The 16395-nt window shown below is 37.2% G+C and overlaps 1 protein-coding gene and 2 long non-coding RNA genes across 9 annotated transcripts; 2 read left to right on the top strand and 1 right to left on the bottom strand.

The window, feature by feature from the left end:
• Nucleotides 1-276: 276 nt before the first annotated feature.
• LOC126917438 (tubulin-specific chaperone cofactor E-like protein) lies at nt 277-15945 on the bottom strand. 3 transcript variants are annotated; one of them, XM_050724286.1, is made up of 6 exons: nt 15554-15919; nt 6029-7042; nt 4489-4658; nt 3448-3556; nt 3057-3161; nt 277-2805 (listed from the first exon to the last, which is right to left on the bottom strand). In XM_050724286.1, exons 2-6 carry the CDS (start codon nt 7028-7030, stop codon nt 2653-2655), a joined length of 1539 nt encoding a protein of 512 aa, XP_050580243.1. In that variant the 5' UTR covers nt 7031-7042; nt 15554-15919; the 3' UTR covers nt 277-2652. The 3 variants fall into 3 exon arrangements, with proteins under 3 accessions (XP_050580243.1, XP_050580244.1, XP_050580245.1); XM_050724287.1 differs by lacking the exon at nt 15554-15919 and adding an exon at nt 10400-10537; XM_050724288.1 differs by lacking the exon at nt 3057-3161 and having other exon boundaries at nt 15554-15945.
• On the top strand, nt 8524-14728 carry LOC126917443 (uncharacterized). Of its 5 annotated transcripts, none has more exons than XR_007710949.1 (6): nt 8524-8991; nt 9077-11743; nt 11834-12147; nt 12242-12343; nt 12442-12867; nt 13093-14728. It is a non-coding gene; the product is annotated as an uncharacterized LOC126917443 (long non-coding RNA). The 5 variants fall into 5 exon arrangements; XR_007710950.1 differs by having other exon boundaries at nt 11834-11919; XR_007710948.1 differs by having other exon boundaries at nt 11834-12343; nt 12442-12985.
• Nucleotides 14797-15697, top strand: LOC126917449 (uncharacterized). Its single transcript, XR_007710956.1, has 2 exons — nt 14797-15102; nt 15172-15697. It is a non-coding gene; the product is annotated as an uncharacterized LOC126917449 (long non-coding RNA).
• Nucleotides 15946-16395: the final 450 nt, after the last annotated feature.

Below are 16395 nucleotides of genomic sequence, written 5' to 3' on the forward strand. Positions count from 1 at the left end.
TTTTCACTCGTAACAACAAAGATGTAATGCCAATATCTCATACCTCTCTAGTCACTTTCCTTCGATCGCGAAACATAATTTGCTTTAATCCTGAGGCACGCTCCTCGCAGACTGAACTTTTTCACCAAGACAACGACTTGATCTGTGCGCTTAACCATCTTATCCTTCGATAATGGTTCTAAGAATATAGCTGAAGCTAATATAAGTTGAATTTCTAACGTTAATGATCCATGATTCGTGATCGATGATCGGCATCGAGCAGGGAAACACGAGGCGTCTCATATAAAGTTTTTATTTCGTTAGTACGTACACATTTGCGCCAGCACAAAAAAGGATCGTATTATATAAAGTGAGAACAATGCAGAGTTTCCTTTTCCGAGACTAGACACATTATAGGGCGTGGAGATCTCAGGGCCATCGTGTTTTTGCCCATTGTTTGCTCGTGATTACTTGCATCGATCAAACGACGCTTCGTACGATTCGTTCAATTTACGAAATTGCCGATGACCCTGAGATCCAACATCAAGAACGTACGCGACATCGCAGTTGATATTTCACAGAAGCGTCGACCGACTCTTCTTTAACCCTTATTTAGACAACGAAAATACAAAAGGTTATCTAACGAGTCAATAAGCAAACTCGAAGCTTTAACATCCTAAATTTTTATATAAATTTCGACATCGAATTTAAGTTGCGATATTCTCATTAGAAAATAATAAATTGGTGCAGGAAATGTAGAAACGAATAACTGTGTACTTGGTTGCCTACAGCAGGGTTAATCGTGCAGTTCTATCTCATTCTTTCATAACCATTGCAACCCCTGCACTGAAATATCTAGATTATTACTGTTAAATACACCTATTTCTTTGAAAAAACTCTCGAAGAACTTTTTTACTTCTCAGAACTAAGAAATATTCCAATGCAGAAGGTTGCTCACAGTAAAAAACACAGACTGGTCAACGCACTACCATGAAGAGTCGACGAAGTTACATCGCATGTTCATATGTTCATGGTATTTACAAGGGCAGTGTTAGAAATATTCGAGTTATGCTAATAAAAGGCAGGCACTAAGTGACTCTTCAAGGTTCTTTTCTAGCAAACGGAATAAGCCAAAACGCGCAATATCGTTGCTTTCTTCCTAGTGTCTGACCACGAGTTAATCATAAGCTTCCTCGTGTTTCATTCTTTTTTAGGTATTTTATGAATTCCACACAATAAGGGATACACTGAAGGACAACCGTAAATTATCTAAAATTATTGAAACTTAGACACGTATGTTGTTAATTGCGCTTAAATTCACAGTTATCATCTATCGATGACTGTCAAGTTTAAGTACATGTCGAAAATGCAAAAATTATATTAAATGGATTTATATTCCATCTATAACGAAGCGGCGGTGTTTGTTTCTTTATATCGATACATAAACGTAAAAATGTAAGAAAGAAACAATCACAGCGGTTATCACTCTTTTTTTGCTTTTTTATAGTTTATATAAAAATGTATATTGCAATTTAAGTTGGTATTATACTGCTTCAGCGTGAAATAAGAATTCTTTTATGAGTCAGCACGAAACTTTGATCCTTGGAGCCAAGATATAACTGCGTATACTTTTATTATCGCCCATGATTTTCTTTTTATTCTTATGGCGCCGTCATCGTGTCTAGCTGCGATCTACAAAAATAGTTTTCATTCTCCTCGGCAATTCTGACGTTCGTTTTTTCATGTTTCCATCATACTCATTGCATTGTCCCGAAGTATGCGAATTATTTCATAGTTTAAAAATTTATTTACGAGCCTAATTCGACCAATTCTGCTCTTTGTCGAACTCTCTTATTGTTACAAAACGTTAATAAATCAAATTTAACAGTTCACTAGATAACATTTCTAACATGGTAAATTTGGCTGAGGAATTAAAAGTATCATGACTGATCGATTAATGTATTCGTCTCTAATCGATACCAATACGCGCTTGCGACATTTAGCTCTACGATATTTTTTTTTTTTTTTTTTTTTTTTTTTTTTATTGATATATCTTCTGCGAATTTTACAATCGAGTCACTAATAAGACTTTTTCTGTACAATATGGCCAACGTACAAACTTTCACGTCCTTAAGCAACAAGTAACTTTCACTACACGAAAAACAATCGGATACTATTCAACTAAGTACTTTACGTCTTTTTCTCCGATAGGCTCGATTGCAATCTACGCTAACAATTAACGCAAAGCTTCGAAAAAGAGTCGCAAACTTCATTGCAGACGCCATCCTCTGAATCTTTTTCATAAAAACATGATACAGAATATACGTATGTCTATGTGAGTGAAAATTTCGTCTCTCTCTCTTCAAATATGTCTAGTGTGTCCGCGTATTGTAAAAATTCAAACTCCTCTTTCTCGTGAGGCCATTCGTCACGCACAAACTTGCCTCTTCTATCAGTCCTTAACGTATTTGTTATGCTTCTCAACCCTGAAGAATCGATAAATATATTTTCTAGAACAATTACTCGGCGTGTATATATAAAAAATCCCGAGTCTCTCTGATCTATAATCGAGACCTATGAGACCTTCGACTCGTAGATCCGTTAGTGGAGATCAGATCCTGACAACTGTCAGGTAAGTTTCGCGTCGTCCGACGATTCGCTGAAGAACCTTCTTCATGAACGTATGGAAGACGTAGTCGAAGACGTCGACACAAAACGATTCAGTTTGCTGTCGATTATGATCTCGTCGCCGTTCCGAATGTTGTATCGGTATAACTGCTTGTTCGGATACAGCATCTCTTCTGGTCCATATTGCGCCTTCATCACCTTGAACACAACGAAATTTTAAGATAAAGCAGAGTTCAGAAGAATATCTGAAATTAATTTACCTCTGATTACTATATGTATAGAGCTTATGTTGGAAATTTAATGCGATACCCAGGACAGGATGCGAGGGGAAGGATGGGGAATTCTTATATTGCGATTTCGTGCTTTTTATAGGGTCTCTCAAGGAACCAAACGTTCTGTAAAGCATAAAAAAGGTAGCTGGTAAGACAATAGTTGACAGGGCAGCTAACCTGATCCACGTAAAACAGTCTCATCCTATTCGCTGGGATTTTCACCATCGTCTCCAGTTTGGTTTTCAATTCAAAAACCGTTCTGTATACGTCTATGGAGCGAACCTATAAGCATCATCGATATTTATAGCAGTTTAAGTGATCGATGCAAAAGAAGAAGAAGAAGAAGAAGAAGAAGAAGAAGAAGAAACCACGCCTTTCTTTGCTCGACTTCGCGAACTTCTTCAAAACTCTTTGTTAAATTTAAGCTCTTCTCTTTCATCGAAGAAATAAAACAAGCCGAATAAATTAGCAATCACAGATAAGACATAGGACGAACGGAAAGGTCGATATTCTCGGAATTTAATTATACTGCTTATGATCGGTTTTCGAGCAAAACGTAAATTTATACCTCGACCAGGTCTCCGTAAGTGAATGTGACCTTGACCCTTTTCTCGGGCGTCAGGTCAACGTGTACCAGAGGATCCAGCTTTCCGTGAATAGCCACCAGCTCGGAGTACCTGAAAACGAAGACGGAACAGGGTCAGACGGATATTCGTTTCACTGGCGACAACTATGGCCGTGAAACTAGAATAGCTTTATGTGGTTCTAGTTCAGACTTAGAATAGAAACGGTCAAAGCAGTAACCGAAATGGAAATGGAAATTGGTCGCGAGAATAAAGGTGAGCCAGGGTTATTTGAGTCAGAAGGGTGTTTGAGCTAAGTAATTTCCCTTGCGATTCACCAAACAGATTCTCCGCATAAGTTCATCAAAATTATAAACAATTGTTAAGCGATTTACATTTGGAAACAGACTGCTTAACTTACTATTAGCGGCGTGATAAATAGTGAAATATATCAAGTACATTGACAACTCAACTACTTTTACTTTTTTACCACAATATAAGTTCTACTCATCAAAAGGAAAGAAGTCTGATCAATTGATATTAATATCCTCAGTTGGAATGATCATAATTCAGTAGCACGTGTATATTACTTTATTTCTAGAAATTATTTTGTTGTTTATTGTGTTCATTCTTATGTAATACGTTCGCGTTGACTGAAATAACCGTTACCATAGGCTTATTCGATTCATTTCTTCGTTTCCAATATATTTCCTCGTTGGACCTAAAGCATATGAAATTTTCTTATTTTTTCGTTACTATAATATAATAAGGATTAACAATAACGTACAAATTCGATTATTCTCTGCAAAGTTCAAGATAGAATTTGGAGATGTTGAAGTTTAGGTGATTCAAATGTCTCCATTTTGCTGTATCATTAACATTCAAACGAAAATAGAATAAAGGCCGCACAGCGTAAAAGGCGATGACTAAGGACGTGAGATGGAAATCGGATAAAAAAAGAATAGAAATGGAGATACAGGAATCGAATGTAAACAAAGGAATAAAAACCGGGGCGTCATCGTAGAGAATCGCGTGAAATAATTTACCTTTCGGGTCTGTCTGCTTCCGGTTTGTCCATGTAGTAACGAATGAAGGCTCTCTCGGCGTCCTCGCGTTCCTGGGAGGATATCACGCCGCCGCCGTTCAAAGTCTCGACATTTGGGAGTCTGGCGATCAAAAGCTGCCGCCTCTCGTGTTCCGTGTATTCTCGAGGACTCTGCAATTATTCAGTAGTTTTTAATCTTGCACATTTACCATAGAAGACCTTTATGTCCATATTGTATGTGTTATACAAAACATTCTGAACTTTCATTGAGACTATAACGAGACACGACTGTAATTTTTATATTGGTAAAATATGCAAATATATATTGTTTCAGTAAACAAAATTAATATGCACATAAATAGTCATCCTGAGAATATAATAATAAATATCAAGGTTTATTAATATAATGGATAATTAACTGCTTAAATATTTCTGCCATCTAAACATAGGGAAATACATATACATGTAATTGTAATTAATATTTATAAATTATTAATATATATAAATTGTAATTAATATTTATAAATTGTAATTTCTTGTAACTTCTATACCCATATACTTTTAAATTCGTCTTTAGCTTTACCAATATGAAATTTCAAAATATTTTATACGACACACATAACATGTTCATGAAGGGTATCTATAAATGTTCGTTCGCGATTATTATTAAAAAAAAAAGGCTCTTACTTCGTTCCGCCGAGTTCATTGTAATCGTTAAAAGAATGTTCAAAGTAAACGCAACAGATGCGCGTTACGAATTGAAAATACTGCGTCGACTTTAACTCCTTCGATTAAGAAAACTCGACAAGCCTGGTTAATTCTCAACTTTTGCTTTCAAAAATTGTAAAGGGTGATCTAACAGAGCGGAAAGCTTGTTTTCAAAAGCTATATACGTTTAAACTGGTTGGTTTCGTGCCAACGTTTACTTCGATACAGCTAAAACGGACTGGTCCGAAGTGGCGCATACTAGATCAAGCTGTCTTAACGGTTTTACATCTTAGCGGCTTCTTCTCTGCTCTCTCTTTTTCTACTTCCTTCGCACGGTCATTTTATCCGGTCGATTCGCCTGATTCGAGGTTGTTCTAGATTCTAGATATATGTACACCACCGTTCAGCGGTTATTAGGACGCTCACCGAAAATAAAATAAACCGAAAGAATCATTAAAATCTTGTTACAGCCTCTTTGTGTTTAATTCCGTTCTATCTAAATAAAAATAATACAATAATAGAATCAAATCTTTTTCTCGTCTATATCTTCCCCCTATGTTATCGATGAATCTTAACATTTCTGTTAGATTTTCCACTGTTTCTATCCATGACCCAAATTCAGATTCTTAGCAAAATCTTTTGAATTTTCTATTCGTCTAAAATTTCCTCCCCAAGATTTCATTTTCTTGCACGAATATTTTTGATAATAATCAATACGCAGTTATTGATAATCCTGGTCGATTATCGCGCTTAGTATGAAATCAGCAAGTGTCCCAATTCTCATGAACAGTAGCGTATTTCAGCAACAACGAGGAAAAGGGAAGGATCTCTACCTCGAAAAGAGGACAGCCCTGAATCCTCAAAGACTTAAGCGCTGGGAACCTGGCCAGTCGTTCCACGTCGTCCCACGTGGACAACAGCGTGCCGTTTAAGTTTAGGAACCTGAGCTTCCTGAAAGGATCGTGAGAGGACCTAATGGTCGTCCCACTGGACTCCGATTCCGACTCAGACCTGTCGTAATTCACCTTTCCCTCGCTGAATATCCTGTTCCCCTTTTCATCCACCGATGTGTTCTCGTCGGTATCCAGACTGTTCATATTCTCACTGTCTTCGCTCAGATTTTCTGACTCTTTCTTAGAACACGGCTCCTCGTTCGAGTTCCTATTGTCTGCGAGAGCCAACGACCTTATCGGACACTCTGCCAGCACGAGGCTCTCCAGATTCGGAAAGACATATCCCAATTTGGAAATTTCGTTCCATATTTCGACGGGATTGCCAGTAAAATGAAGCTTTCTCACCGAGACATTCTTATTCTCTGGCATCTGATAGTCTAGATCTACCGTTTTATACTCGTTCAAGGAAAGATGCAGCTCCTCCAGGTTACGAAGTAAACGAATCAATCCCTGAACGGTTGACCAGGTGACTCTGGTCCCGTTTAACACTAGGTTCTTTAGTAGATCATAACTACCGTGTTTAATCTCGAAAACCTCGGCCAAACAGTTGAAACTGAGATTGACGAACTTGATCTTCGGCATGTGCTGCAAGATGCCGAATACTTCGGTCCATTGGGACAGTTTGTTTTGCGCGAGATCCAGTTCCTCGACGTTCTTGCATTTATTTCGAAGCTTTTCTGCGTCATTTCCAGCCGACTCGATGTCGCAATCTTGTAAGACGAGCAACGCAGGCACCGTATGACGGGGTGATTTCTTCGGAATGAAAATGCTGACCGAGAGGGCGGCCTTCGGCGAGCTCGATTCCATCTCCTCGTCCGTGAGGGAGCAGTCGGTCGTTGAACTGCCGTACTTCAGCTCCAACGCTTCCAGCAACGACGGCATGTTTACTGCATTCTGAAACCGATCACCATGCATCATTAGATCACTTCGTATTCAATATCTTTCCATTTTGTTTATAGTTTATCAACTATCAATTATCAATTATAGTTTTGTTTAGTTGTTTATCAAGTAACAAGCACGTTTTGCAACGGTAAAAGAGAACTGGTAAAACTCTCATGACACACATAAGCAACCATAAGCTTAAGTACAACAAGAATTATTTACAATATAAACAGTCTATAAAGAGTATCGGTATATCATTGTGTTTGTCATAGTATTTACATACTAATTAATTAAGTTTAAATATATTTTTTATACAATTCAGTAGTACTTTCATGAATACATATATTTGATACTATGAAATTGTAATGCAGGGCACGATGGAAAAACGGTACATTGGAAAATAAGGATCTGTGCCAATACTTTTTGCGATTACTGTGGAATAAATCGAACGTTTTTATATCCTAGCTGTTTTACTATAAACATCATGCGTGTCTCGTAACATAAAACACCGAATAAAGAAGAAGTTGTGAAAACTTTTGAAAAAATGCACATTCTAATATTTATGGCCAACGGCGTAATTATATACGTGAATTAATTTTGCCAAATATTTAGAATAGTATGTTACTCTTAGAATTTTCTCATACGTTATCGTATCTCTCCTTCGTTCACCATACAGAAAAATTCTCAAGTACAGTATCGTGCCGAGTACACGTACTCTGATCTCCCTACTCTACCGTAACACCATTGACCCGATCGTCATCTCCGAGGATAGAACCGAATAGTCGACAAAGAGGAGACAAAGAGTCGTCTCTGGCGGCTACGTACAAGACAGCTTTTGTTATCCAGAAAAGGAAGAAGGAGAAAAAAGAAAAGACGAAAAAATAAGAACGAAAAGGGGCAAAAGCTGAGACAAGGAAAAAACCCGTGGACCGAGTGGATCCCCGAGGTCGACGTCGGACACGCGGAATATCTGGTCTGACCATATCCGTTAAGGTCGCGATATTGTCTTTTTGCGCAACGGAAAACCGGTACTGGTTCCCTTGTCGTCGTTGGAAAACGATTCTGTGATCGAACAAGCTTCACCCACGCGATTCTCCTATCCGCGACGCAGTTCAGATTCGATGCACTCCCACCTCCCTGGACAAAGATCATTCCCAAGCATTTCTCGACTTTGTTCCCGTCGATCGATCCTTTCTATCAATTTTACGACCAATACAAAGTGTGGGAAGGTGAAGCGAGCAACCTGTAGGAGCATGGGAGTTCCAATCGTCCTATTTTATACTATAGCATGTTTCGTATAGTAGTATGAAGATAATCTATAAAGGAACAGAACTTACAAATTGCTCGTTGTACCTACATTAATATCCATAAGTATTTAAGTGCAAATTATAGCGCATATATATATATATATATAAGGTAAGATATACTTGAAATGAAATTCTACGATCTAGCTCTAGGCTCTAATCTTATCACAAGTTAGTATAAATATAATTGGTTGTTATAAATAAAGAAGCAATAATGAAACGTCTGTTCAATGTCGAGATCTTAGAGCTACTGATATATGATGTTTTCCTAGCTACATTCTAAAAGTAGGATTGATTTTGTGGAGTATCAGCTATTCGTTAGGGATAAACATGGAACTCGAGTGACGCAGATATATTCCTTGTTTAAATTTGACTGAACATCTGATCGCAGTTACAGCTGGTGGCAAAGAACTAACAGTAGAATTGCAGCAGGTGTTCAAGTACTTATGGACGCTAGCGTATACACGTACTATGATTACGTAGAATCGAATCTATAGTCTGTGCTGCGTATTTGACGAAATCGCTTTAAAACGGTAGTGGATTTGAACGCGTACGACTTTCACCGAACATTAAATCATATCGGTCGTTATAAATAATAGCAAATAGCAATACAGTGTCGTGATTGTTCATATCGATGACTTCGTAAGACTGTCTAAGGTACATATATATCATCTAGCATTCTAACTACAGTTAAATCAATTGTATAAAATAGCGTGACGGAGGTTAATGTGCGCAATGACAGGGAACGACTACGGAGAAGAAGCAGGAATCGCGTAGAATGGAATGCGGCAGTTTCTACTCGAAAAATCCGAGAGAAGGAAAAACTAAAAGCGTACAAGTGCAACGAACTGCGACGAGGACGATTACGGAATATCGCGAGAGCCGACGGCAGCAGGAGGAAAACGTTGCGTCAATTTGGCGGAGATCCGACGTGCCAGCGGCCGAAAGAAAAACGCATCCACGAGGCGAGCTTGGAGACAAGCCAACTCGTGTCGTTTCCATTTACGCGAAACTTTTCAGCCGTGGTTCGCTACTCTCTGTGTCTAGATGCTATACGTTGTGTCCGTTGCACCAGGCTCGCGCTTTCTAACGGCGAATTTACCTCGTTAAATCGTGAGCAACGTACCGGACTCGAGAAAAACTAGCGTCCCCGTCTGTCCGCGTTGCTCACGAGGGGGAGAGAGGACGCACGCAACAGTTTCAACCCTGTGGAAAATCGTCGGACAGAGAGCGAAGAGACAAAGGTCCGCGCGATCCGCTCGACGCATGGCAGTGGACCGACATAATAGTCGTTGTTGCATTATACTCCCCGGCTTCCCCTACGTAATCGCGATATCGGTTCAACGGCCATGCGAAATTAACTTTCTCCGGCGCGGGTCTGCCAACGAGAAGCCCACTAGAAGCAGCATGGTTACTACATATACATTAGATTGCCAGCGATGTGCTCGAACCGCTTTCAAACCGATTCCATCATTTTTAATATCGAACATAAAGTAAATTCGATTAACCGGTTTCTCTTCAGTGGGCTATTCGATTAATAACTCGGCGAATGGTTAACGTAGACCGGATACAATGGCACTTAATCGGCATGGCGAAACTGCATAGATATTGATGTAATTAACGTGCGGTTGAGGATAACCAAGACTGATTTTATGTCTTCGGTCCATGCTGATAGCTGATGATGATTTTAATGCGTTACGTTGTGAGGATCAGCTGTAGAGGACGAGTAGAGGTTGCTCTTCAAGTACATCATTTCTGCAATACTACGTTGATTCTATAATTGGATGTTGCTTTGTAATTAACTGTTAAAGCGCTATATATTTGTAATTTTAAGTGTATCTAACGTGTTAATCGAGAAAGTTCAGCTAACGGCTTATTTATTTAGAAATCCCCTATCTTTTTATGCCACAAATACCGTTACAAATCAATTACGTTTACAAGGATTAAAACTGTCCTAACCAAAATTCCTCTATCTTCGTTAACAATCTTTTATTTCGTAATTATAGAAGTGGCAGAATTAAGGAATAATTTCTTTAACAAGGATAAAATTGGATATGAAAGTTACCGTTTAATTTTAAAGTTTTCAAGACCTCGAGTGTATCAGTGAATCGTAAAGCATTCGAGTGGTTCTAAAAGCGAACGTGGCTCGTAAGATTTCGAGTTGCCATTGCTGGCGTTGCACAGGAATCGGAACAACAGGTCGATGCAATTAGTCACTGGATACCGTGATTCCCACACGGTGATTCCTTTTCGAATGGGGTTAGGGAACATAGGTCAGGAACGATTCATTTGTCCAATCGAAGTCTGAAAATATTTCATTATATGTTAGAAAAATTTCAAAAGACTGTTCACATCAAAATCTTGATAATACGCATAACGAAACGGGCATAAAAGATTTTCCAATTGTAATATACAAACTGATTTAATGAGGTTATACAATACATCGGGTTGCATCACATAGTCGCAATGTTTGTTAACTGGTCTAACATCGAAACACAGTAACAATACTAAACGCGAACATGTTACTTTCTCCTCGACCGATTATTTTACATACGAACTATTCGCGCTTGTAAAATTAATCGCATGAATCGCAACAAGCGTCCGTTGAGGAAACCAATTTAACTAAAACCTGGTCGAGCAGAGGAGAAACGGTATCTTCATAATACTTGAAATTTTTATACTGACGCTTTATGGGTAATTCGTCCCTCTGGCGGTGAATATGAGAACTACGAATCTAGTGAACATAAACATTTGAAAATTAAAAAATTCTAAACTATCAAAACTCTTCGATTCAAAAATTTCAAAAGCTCAGAAATATCAAAAATCTAAGATTCGAAAGATTTGAAAACTTGAGAATTCCAAAACTTTTATGTTCGAAAATTCTAAAATTCATCTAATATGTCACAGATACTAAAAGTAGATTACAGAGTTAACAGGTTGAATTTAAGCGAGCACGCAAATGCCTCTAACAGCTGACGATTGCTCTCTTTCCGGTGGTTCAACGATATTAGAGAAATTCGCACGTTGTCTCCACACGTGGTAACGCGCAGCTAAATATACGCGACTAATGACTGTTACGAAATGTCAAGCAGAAGCTACCGAGTAGTGGGTCAGTCGTAAAGTCAGATTCTGTTTCGCGTGTGTTCCCTAACAAGCGATTAGTTTCGAGGAGAAAGGTGTCGATTTTCAATGGGTATCGATTTTCAATGGGTATCGATGATCGAGTCTGTACGCAACAAAATAGTTGTACTCACTACATTTTAACTTTATTTAAGTAGATACTTACGTTACAAAATAAATTAGACATAAAATAAATTGCCCGCCAATAACAATTCTTTGCAATGTGAAGACTTAGAAAGTTCTATCGCGAGATATGTGAAGCGGAAAAACTTAGAATTGACCCTCTCAAGTAAGAGAAACATTTCTACTATAATTTCCTCCTAATGTTTTTCATGGGAGCGATAGGAAATAATAAAAACTGATAAACGATACTTTCTAGCTGGAGGCGAGACAAAAACAGCGTACGGATCTTTAAGATGAAATATACAGTGGCTTATTTTTAGTCACATTTTATGAACACATTATGTGCGTTATACAAAATATTTTTAAATTGTATTAACACTGTTATGAGACTTGGCCATCATGATTATGTTAATCAAATATGAAACAAGTCTGAAAATACATATAGAAATTACAAGATATTTAGCATCTACGAGTATATAATTCACAGAGATGACAAAAGCATTTAAACAGTCAATTATCGATTACATTAATAAAACTCGATATTCAGTTGGTCTATCTTTAACAAATATTGTATATGCTTAAGATGGCTATTTATGCTGTATACTAATTTCTTACTAAATATCAGTTTACAGTAAATATCTTGCAACTTGTATATACATTTCAGATTTCAAATTGTACCGATATAATCATATGTTGTTATTAATACCAATGGAATACCAAAATGTTTTACGTAACATATACAATACGGACATAAAAGTTTTCTATGGTAAGTGTTCAAATACTTTCGTGAACTCTATTATTTCACTATATGATTTCTTTCTTCGTAATGAAGACAAAGAAAAGATCGTATTCGGTTCTGCTTAGGGGGTTATTGAGGAAATCGATGATGGAGATCTATTCTTTGCCGGAGGAACAAGCTAGTAGAAGGAAATATCGACGAAAGTTCGCTGGCGGCTGGTGTATACTGCGCAAATGCTCTCCCGCCTCTCGGAATATTACTTGGTTGCCCAAGGTTGCCGTTCGTTCTGCTCACGACTCGAGCATTATGCACGTGTATAGATATATCAGCTACGCACTTACAGCAATATACCTCTACACCAACGTATTTACGATACACGCTTAGAAGATCTATCTCTTTATCGTGCACATACACAAGGAGAGTACATATCAGCGTTTCCCAACCATTTTTCTATTCCGTTAAAACGTTTACTTACCACGTGCAATACGTGTTTTCTTTATCGTTAACTATAGTATAATGAGACATTCGATGAAGCTAGTGAATAATTCAAGGTTAATTGAATTACCTAGCCAATAAAAAAATGATAAAGAATATTAACGATTTGAGAATACATATATATATTACTAGAATATTATAATATATCATACGTATATCATCATCATATATTACGTAATATTATAAAAATATTAAATAATAATAATTAAGATGCTAAAGAATATTAGAAATGAAAACGATATTGAATATCAACTAAGTTCACCATGTTGTTTTCTTTTTAGATGACTCTAACAGGTTGAACCGAGACAAAGTCGAGCTGAAAAACGAGATTGGGAAACTCTGTAAGCGCAATGCACCTATTCTTTGTTCATTTCTCGGCTTTTAAGAGCGTGCCTCGCATCGGTGCACGGCAATTATTGACGTGTGTGTGAAAACCAAGAGATACACCGAGCACCGTATATTCTATGTATGTATATACGAGAGTATATGAGCGTCTGATTGGTATCAGGACTACCAGGGCCTCTCCCTTCCGAACAAACGACGATGGTTCAAGTTGGTCGCTTGCACGACATGGATCAACGATTTAACGTGAACAGAAAACAGAACAGTCTCTCTCGATCTCTGCGATCAGATCGTTCCAAATCGATCGATCGCTTCCCCGATACGCGGAATCTCACTTTCTCTGAAACTCTGTTTTCTTTTCCCTTTGTCTTGCTGCTCACCGTGAAGCATGTTTTGAGAATTAATCGAGATATAAAAACAATATCAGGCAAATCTTAATTCGAAAATGGAAGAATAATTACTTATCCACTTGGAGAAATCATTTTCCATGAAGAAGAAAAATACGGGTAGTTCCTGTTTCTTTTAGAATGTTCGTTGGTAAGAAACGGTAATACAAAAAAACCATTCGTAATTTTTATGTTAACGAATGAGTAAATTAATTACTTCCCGTTTCATAGCGTTTTAAATATGAAGACATATTCTCGTTCATATGTGTATGTAATATGTTATATAGATATGACTGAGATGTCATTCGATGATATTGATATCTTATATATTTTATTCATTCATATACATCTATATATAACATATAAATGTATATATCATTATACACATACGAACGACACGTTATACGTAACAAATCATTGTCTTTCTATAGTTGAGAATCGATTGAAAGTTTGTCCATTTATACTCTGATTAAATAATGCACGACCGCGCACGTTGCTTTCTAATCATTTATTTACGCGAATATTTTCGACGTGGAAACGCATCTATTATAATCGTAAACTTTATAGAAGCATCATTCGTGGAGTTGAATCGCTTTCGTTTACATAATCTACGTCTTCCGTAAGCACAGCGTGTAAAATGACCGATAGAATTCCTGTAAATGGAAATTTTTATTGAATAATCTCCACGAAGAGATTGATTCTTTACAAAGAACACGATAATAATGACGTGTTATCGCTAATATTTCATTTCATTGATTTCACAACCCAGAACAATTACGAAGCATCGAACATTTGTATTTTGTCATGAATGATCATGAAAAATTAAGTATAAAATATGTTAATTCAAATAAAAGAGATACTCATTTTTTGGAATAATTATAGAAAATGGAGAGTATAACAGTAAATAAGTTAATCAAAGAGAATTAAGAATCGAGAAATTAATGATATAAAATCTGTATTCGAAACGCTGCTGTTTAATGCTGCATAAATTCGCGCTATCTTATGTCCGAACGTGTTAAAGTACTGTTCCTTTCAATTGCGTTGGCCTTGAGGTTAGTAGACAAGGAACGACGCAATTCTCACGATTAATGCTCTTTGTCCGATCTTCTTTCACGCTCTATTATCGTTCGACTTTATGTTGTAACGTACTCTGAAGGTTAATAAAAGAAACTTTTAATTTGTTCTTCTATTACAATTTAATTACTTCCATCATCTACACATATTGTATATACGTTTTTGAAGACGAATTTACGAACTATACCTAACGACACCTATAATCTACGACCAATGAACCGTCGCCTCCACTGTCGATAAATCAGACGATCTTTCAACGCATTACAAACCAGCCCTTAAAAAATGTCAACATATAAAATATTAGCTTTAAGTCTAATCTGATACAGTCATGATCGAAGTAAAAGACGTAAGTAAAACAGTGGCGTAAAAATAATGAAACGATAATAAAATTAATGAAAATAATGAAAATAATGAAAATGCGATGCTAACAGCTGTCAAGGCACGCTGTTTAGAAGCGTAGATTGCGCGCGTACAGCTGATAATGATTATGTAAGGTTCGAACGCACAAGTTAGCAAAATATTATTTATCTATCATCAACTGTATACTATTTATTTCAGAATCTTGAATGAAAAGGGATAACCTTAAAAAATAACAATCGCTACATACGTATTGTGACTATTACTATATCTGAATCATATCTTTGACATATCGTCATACACGAGTCTTCCGATACGCAACACGTTCGAATCTTATAACAGGGACTTAAGCTTACAACTTGTTACTAAAACGAATGAAATATTTGTGTCTGTGATATAACCAAAACAACGTTATATTAAACGCACGTTACTTAGGTGGATCGATCGAACACGAGTTTGGAAAGATTGAATGAGAGCGGAACGAAGACGCAGTACAAGAATACCATGAAAGAATCGGGTCAAGGATCCTATAACTAAGCTTATGACAAACAGATTATTATTTTATACGAGAAGATAAACTCACTGTTTTCTCCTCTTGCTACGTGCTTTGGCCCTCTGATATCGCTTAGGTATCCGGTGGTTTAGCGATTGATGAGGCTCCGAGCAATATCCTGGTTAGATGCACTCGCGATTTTCGTCTACGATCATGAAGCGAGATCGGTCTGTTGGGTGGTCAAAAAGGGTTAGAAAAGAGATGTGGTGTCGCTGACGGACACACGAACGTGCCCCGCTCGCTGTCCACCGTTGAACTGATTTCTGGCTCCTTTGTTTAGTAAACAGAAACAGCTGAGCCACACTACTAGTTACGACGGTAGAGGTGGCGGGAGCTCGATCTACTCTTCCCGCACAGCGCTCGCTACATTGCACATGCGTATCTCTTCGCCGCGGTCACGTGGTTTCGCGAATTCCGCCAATGAGAGAATAGCATCATACTGTATTGTATTGTAATGTTGAATTAAGATAATGTGCTAAATAGGAAATAGGATTTGAAGAATATATGATGATTATTTATTTATACGAAATGTTTAATAACGATATGTTAATATTCATGAAGTTTATGATAGTAATATATATATCCCCTTTTCTTATAATTATACATATTGAATAGTATTGTACTATTGAATTAAAATAACATAGCAAATAAAAAATATTTGATTAATGAATATCTAACATTATTCGTGGAATTTATGAGATTTTATGCTGTCTGTTTATGATTCCAGGTGTTTAATGCTAATGTATTCTCAATGAAACAATTCAATTAGAACGCGTTAAGAATTTCAGTGTCAAGGGAAAAGGAAATTGATTAACGCAATAGAAAGAGAATTTTTAACACACATTGCGAAATGCGTATCTATAATTCAATGA

Source organism: Bombus affinis, chromosome 6 (genome assembly GCF_024516045.1).
Source record: "Bombus affinis isolate iyBomAffi1 chromosome 6, iyBomAffi1.2, whole genome shotgun sequence".
In the NCBI taxonomy this organism is placed as follows: Eukaryota; Metazoa; Arthropoda; class Insecta; order Hymenoptera; family Apidae; genus Bombus; species Bombus affinis.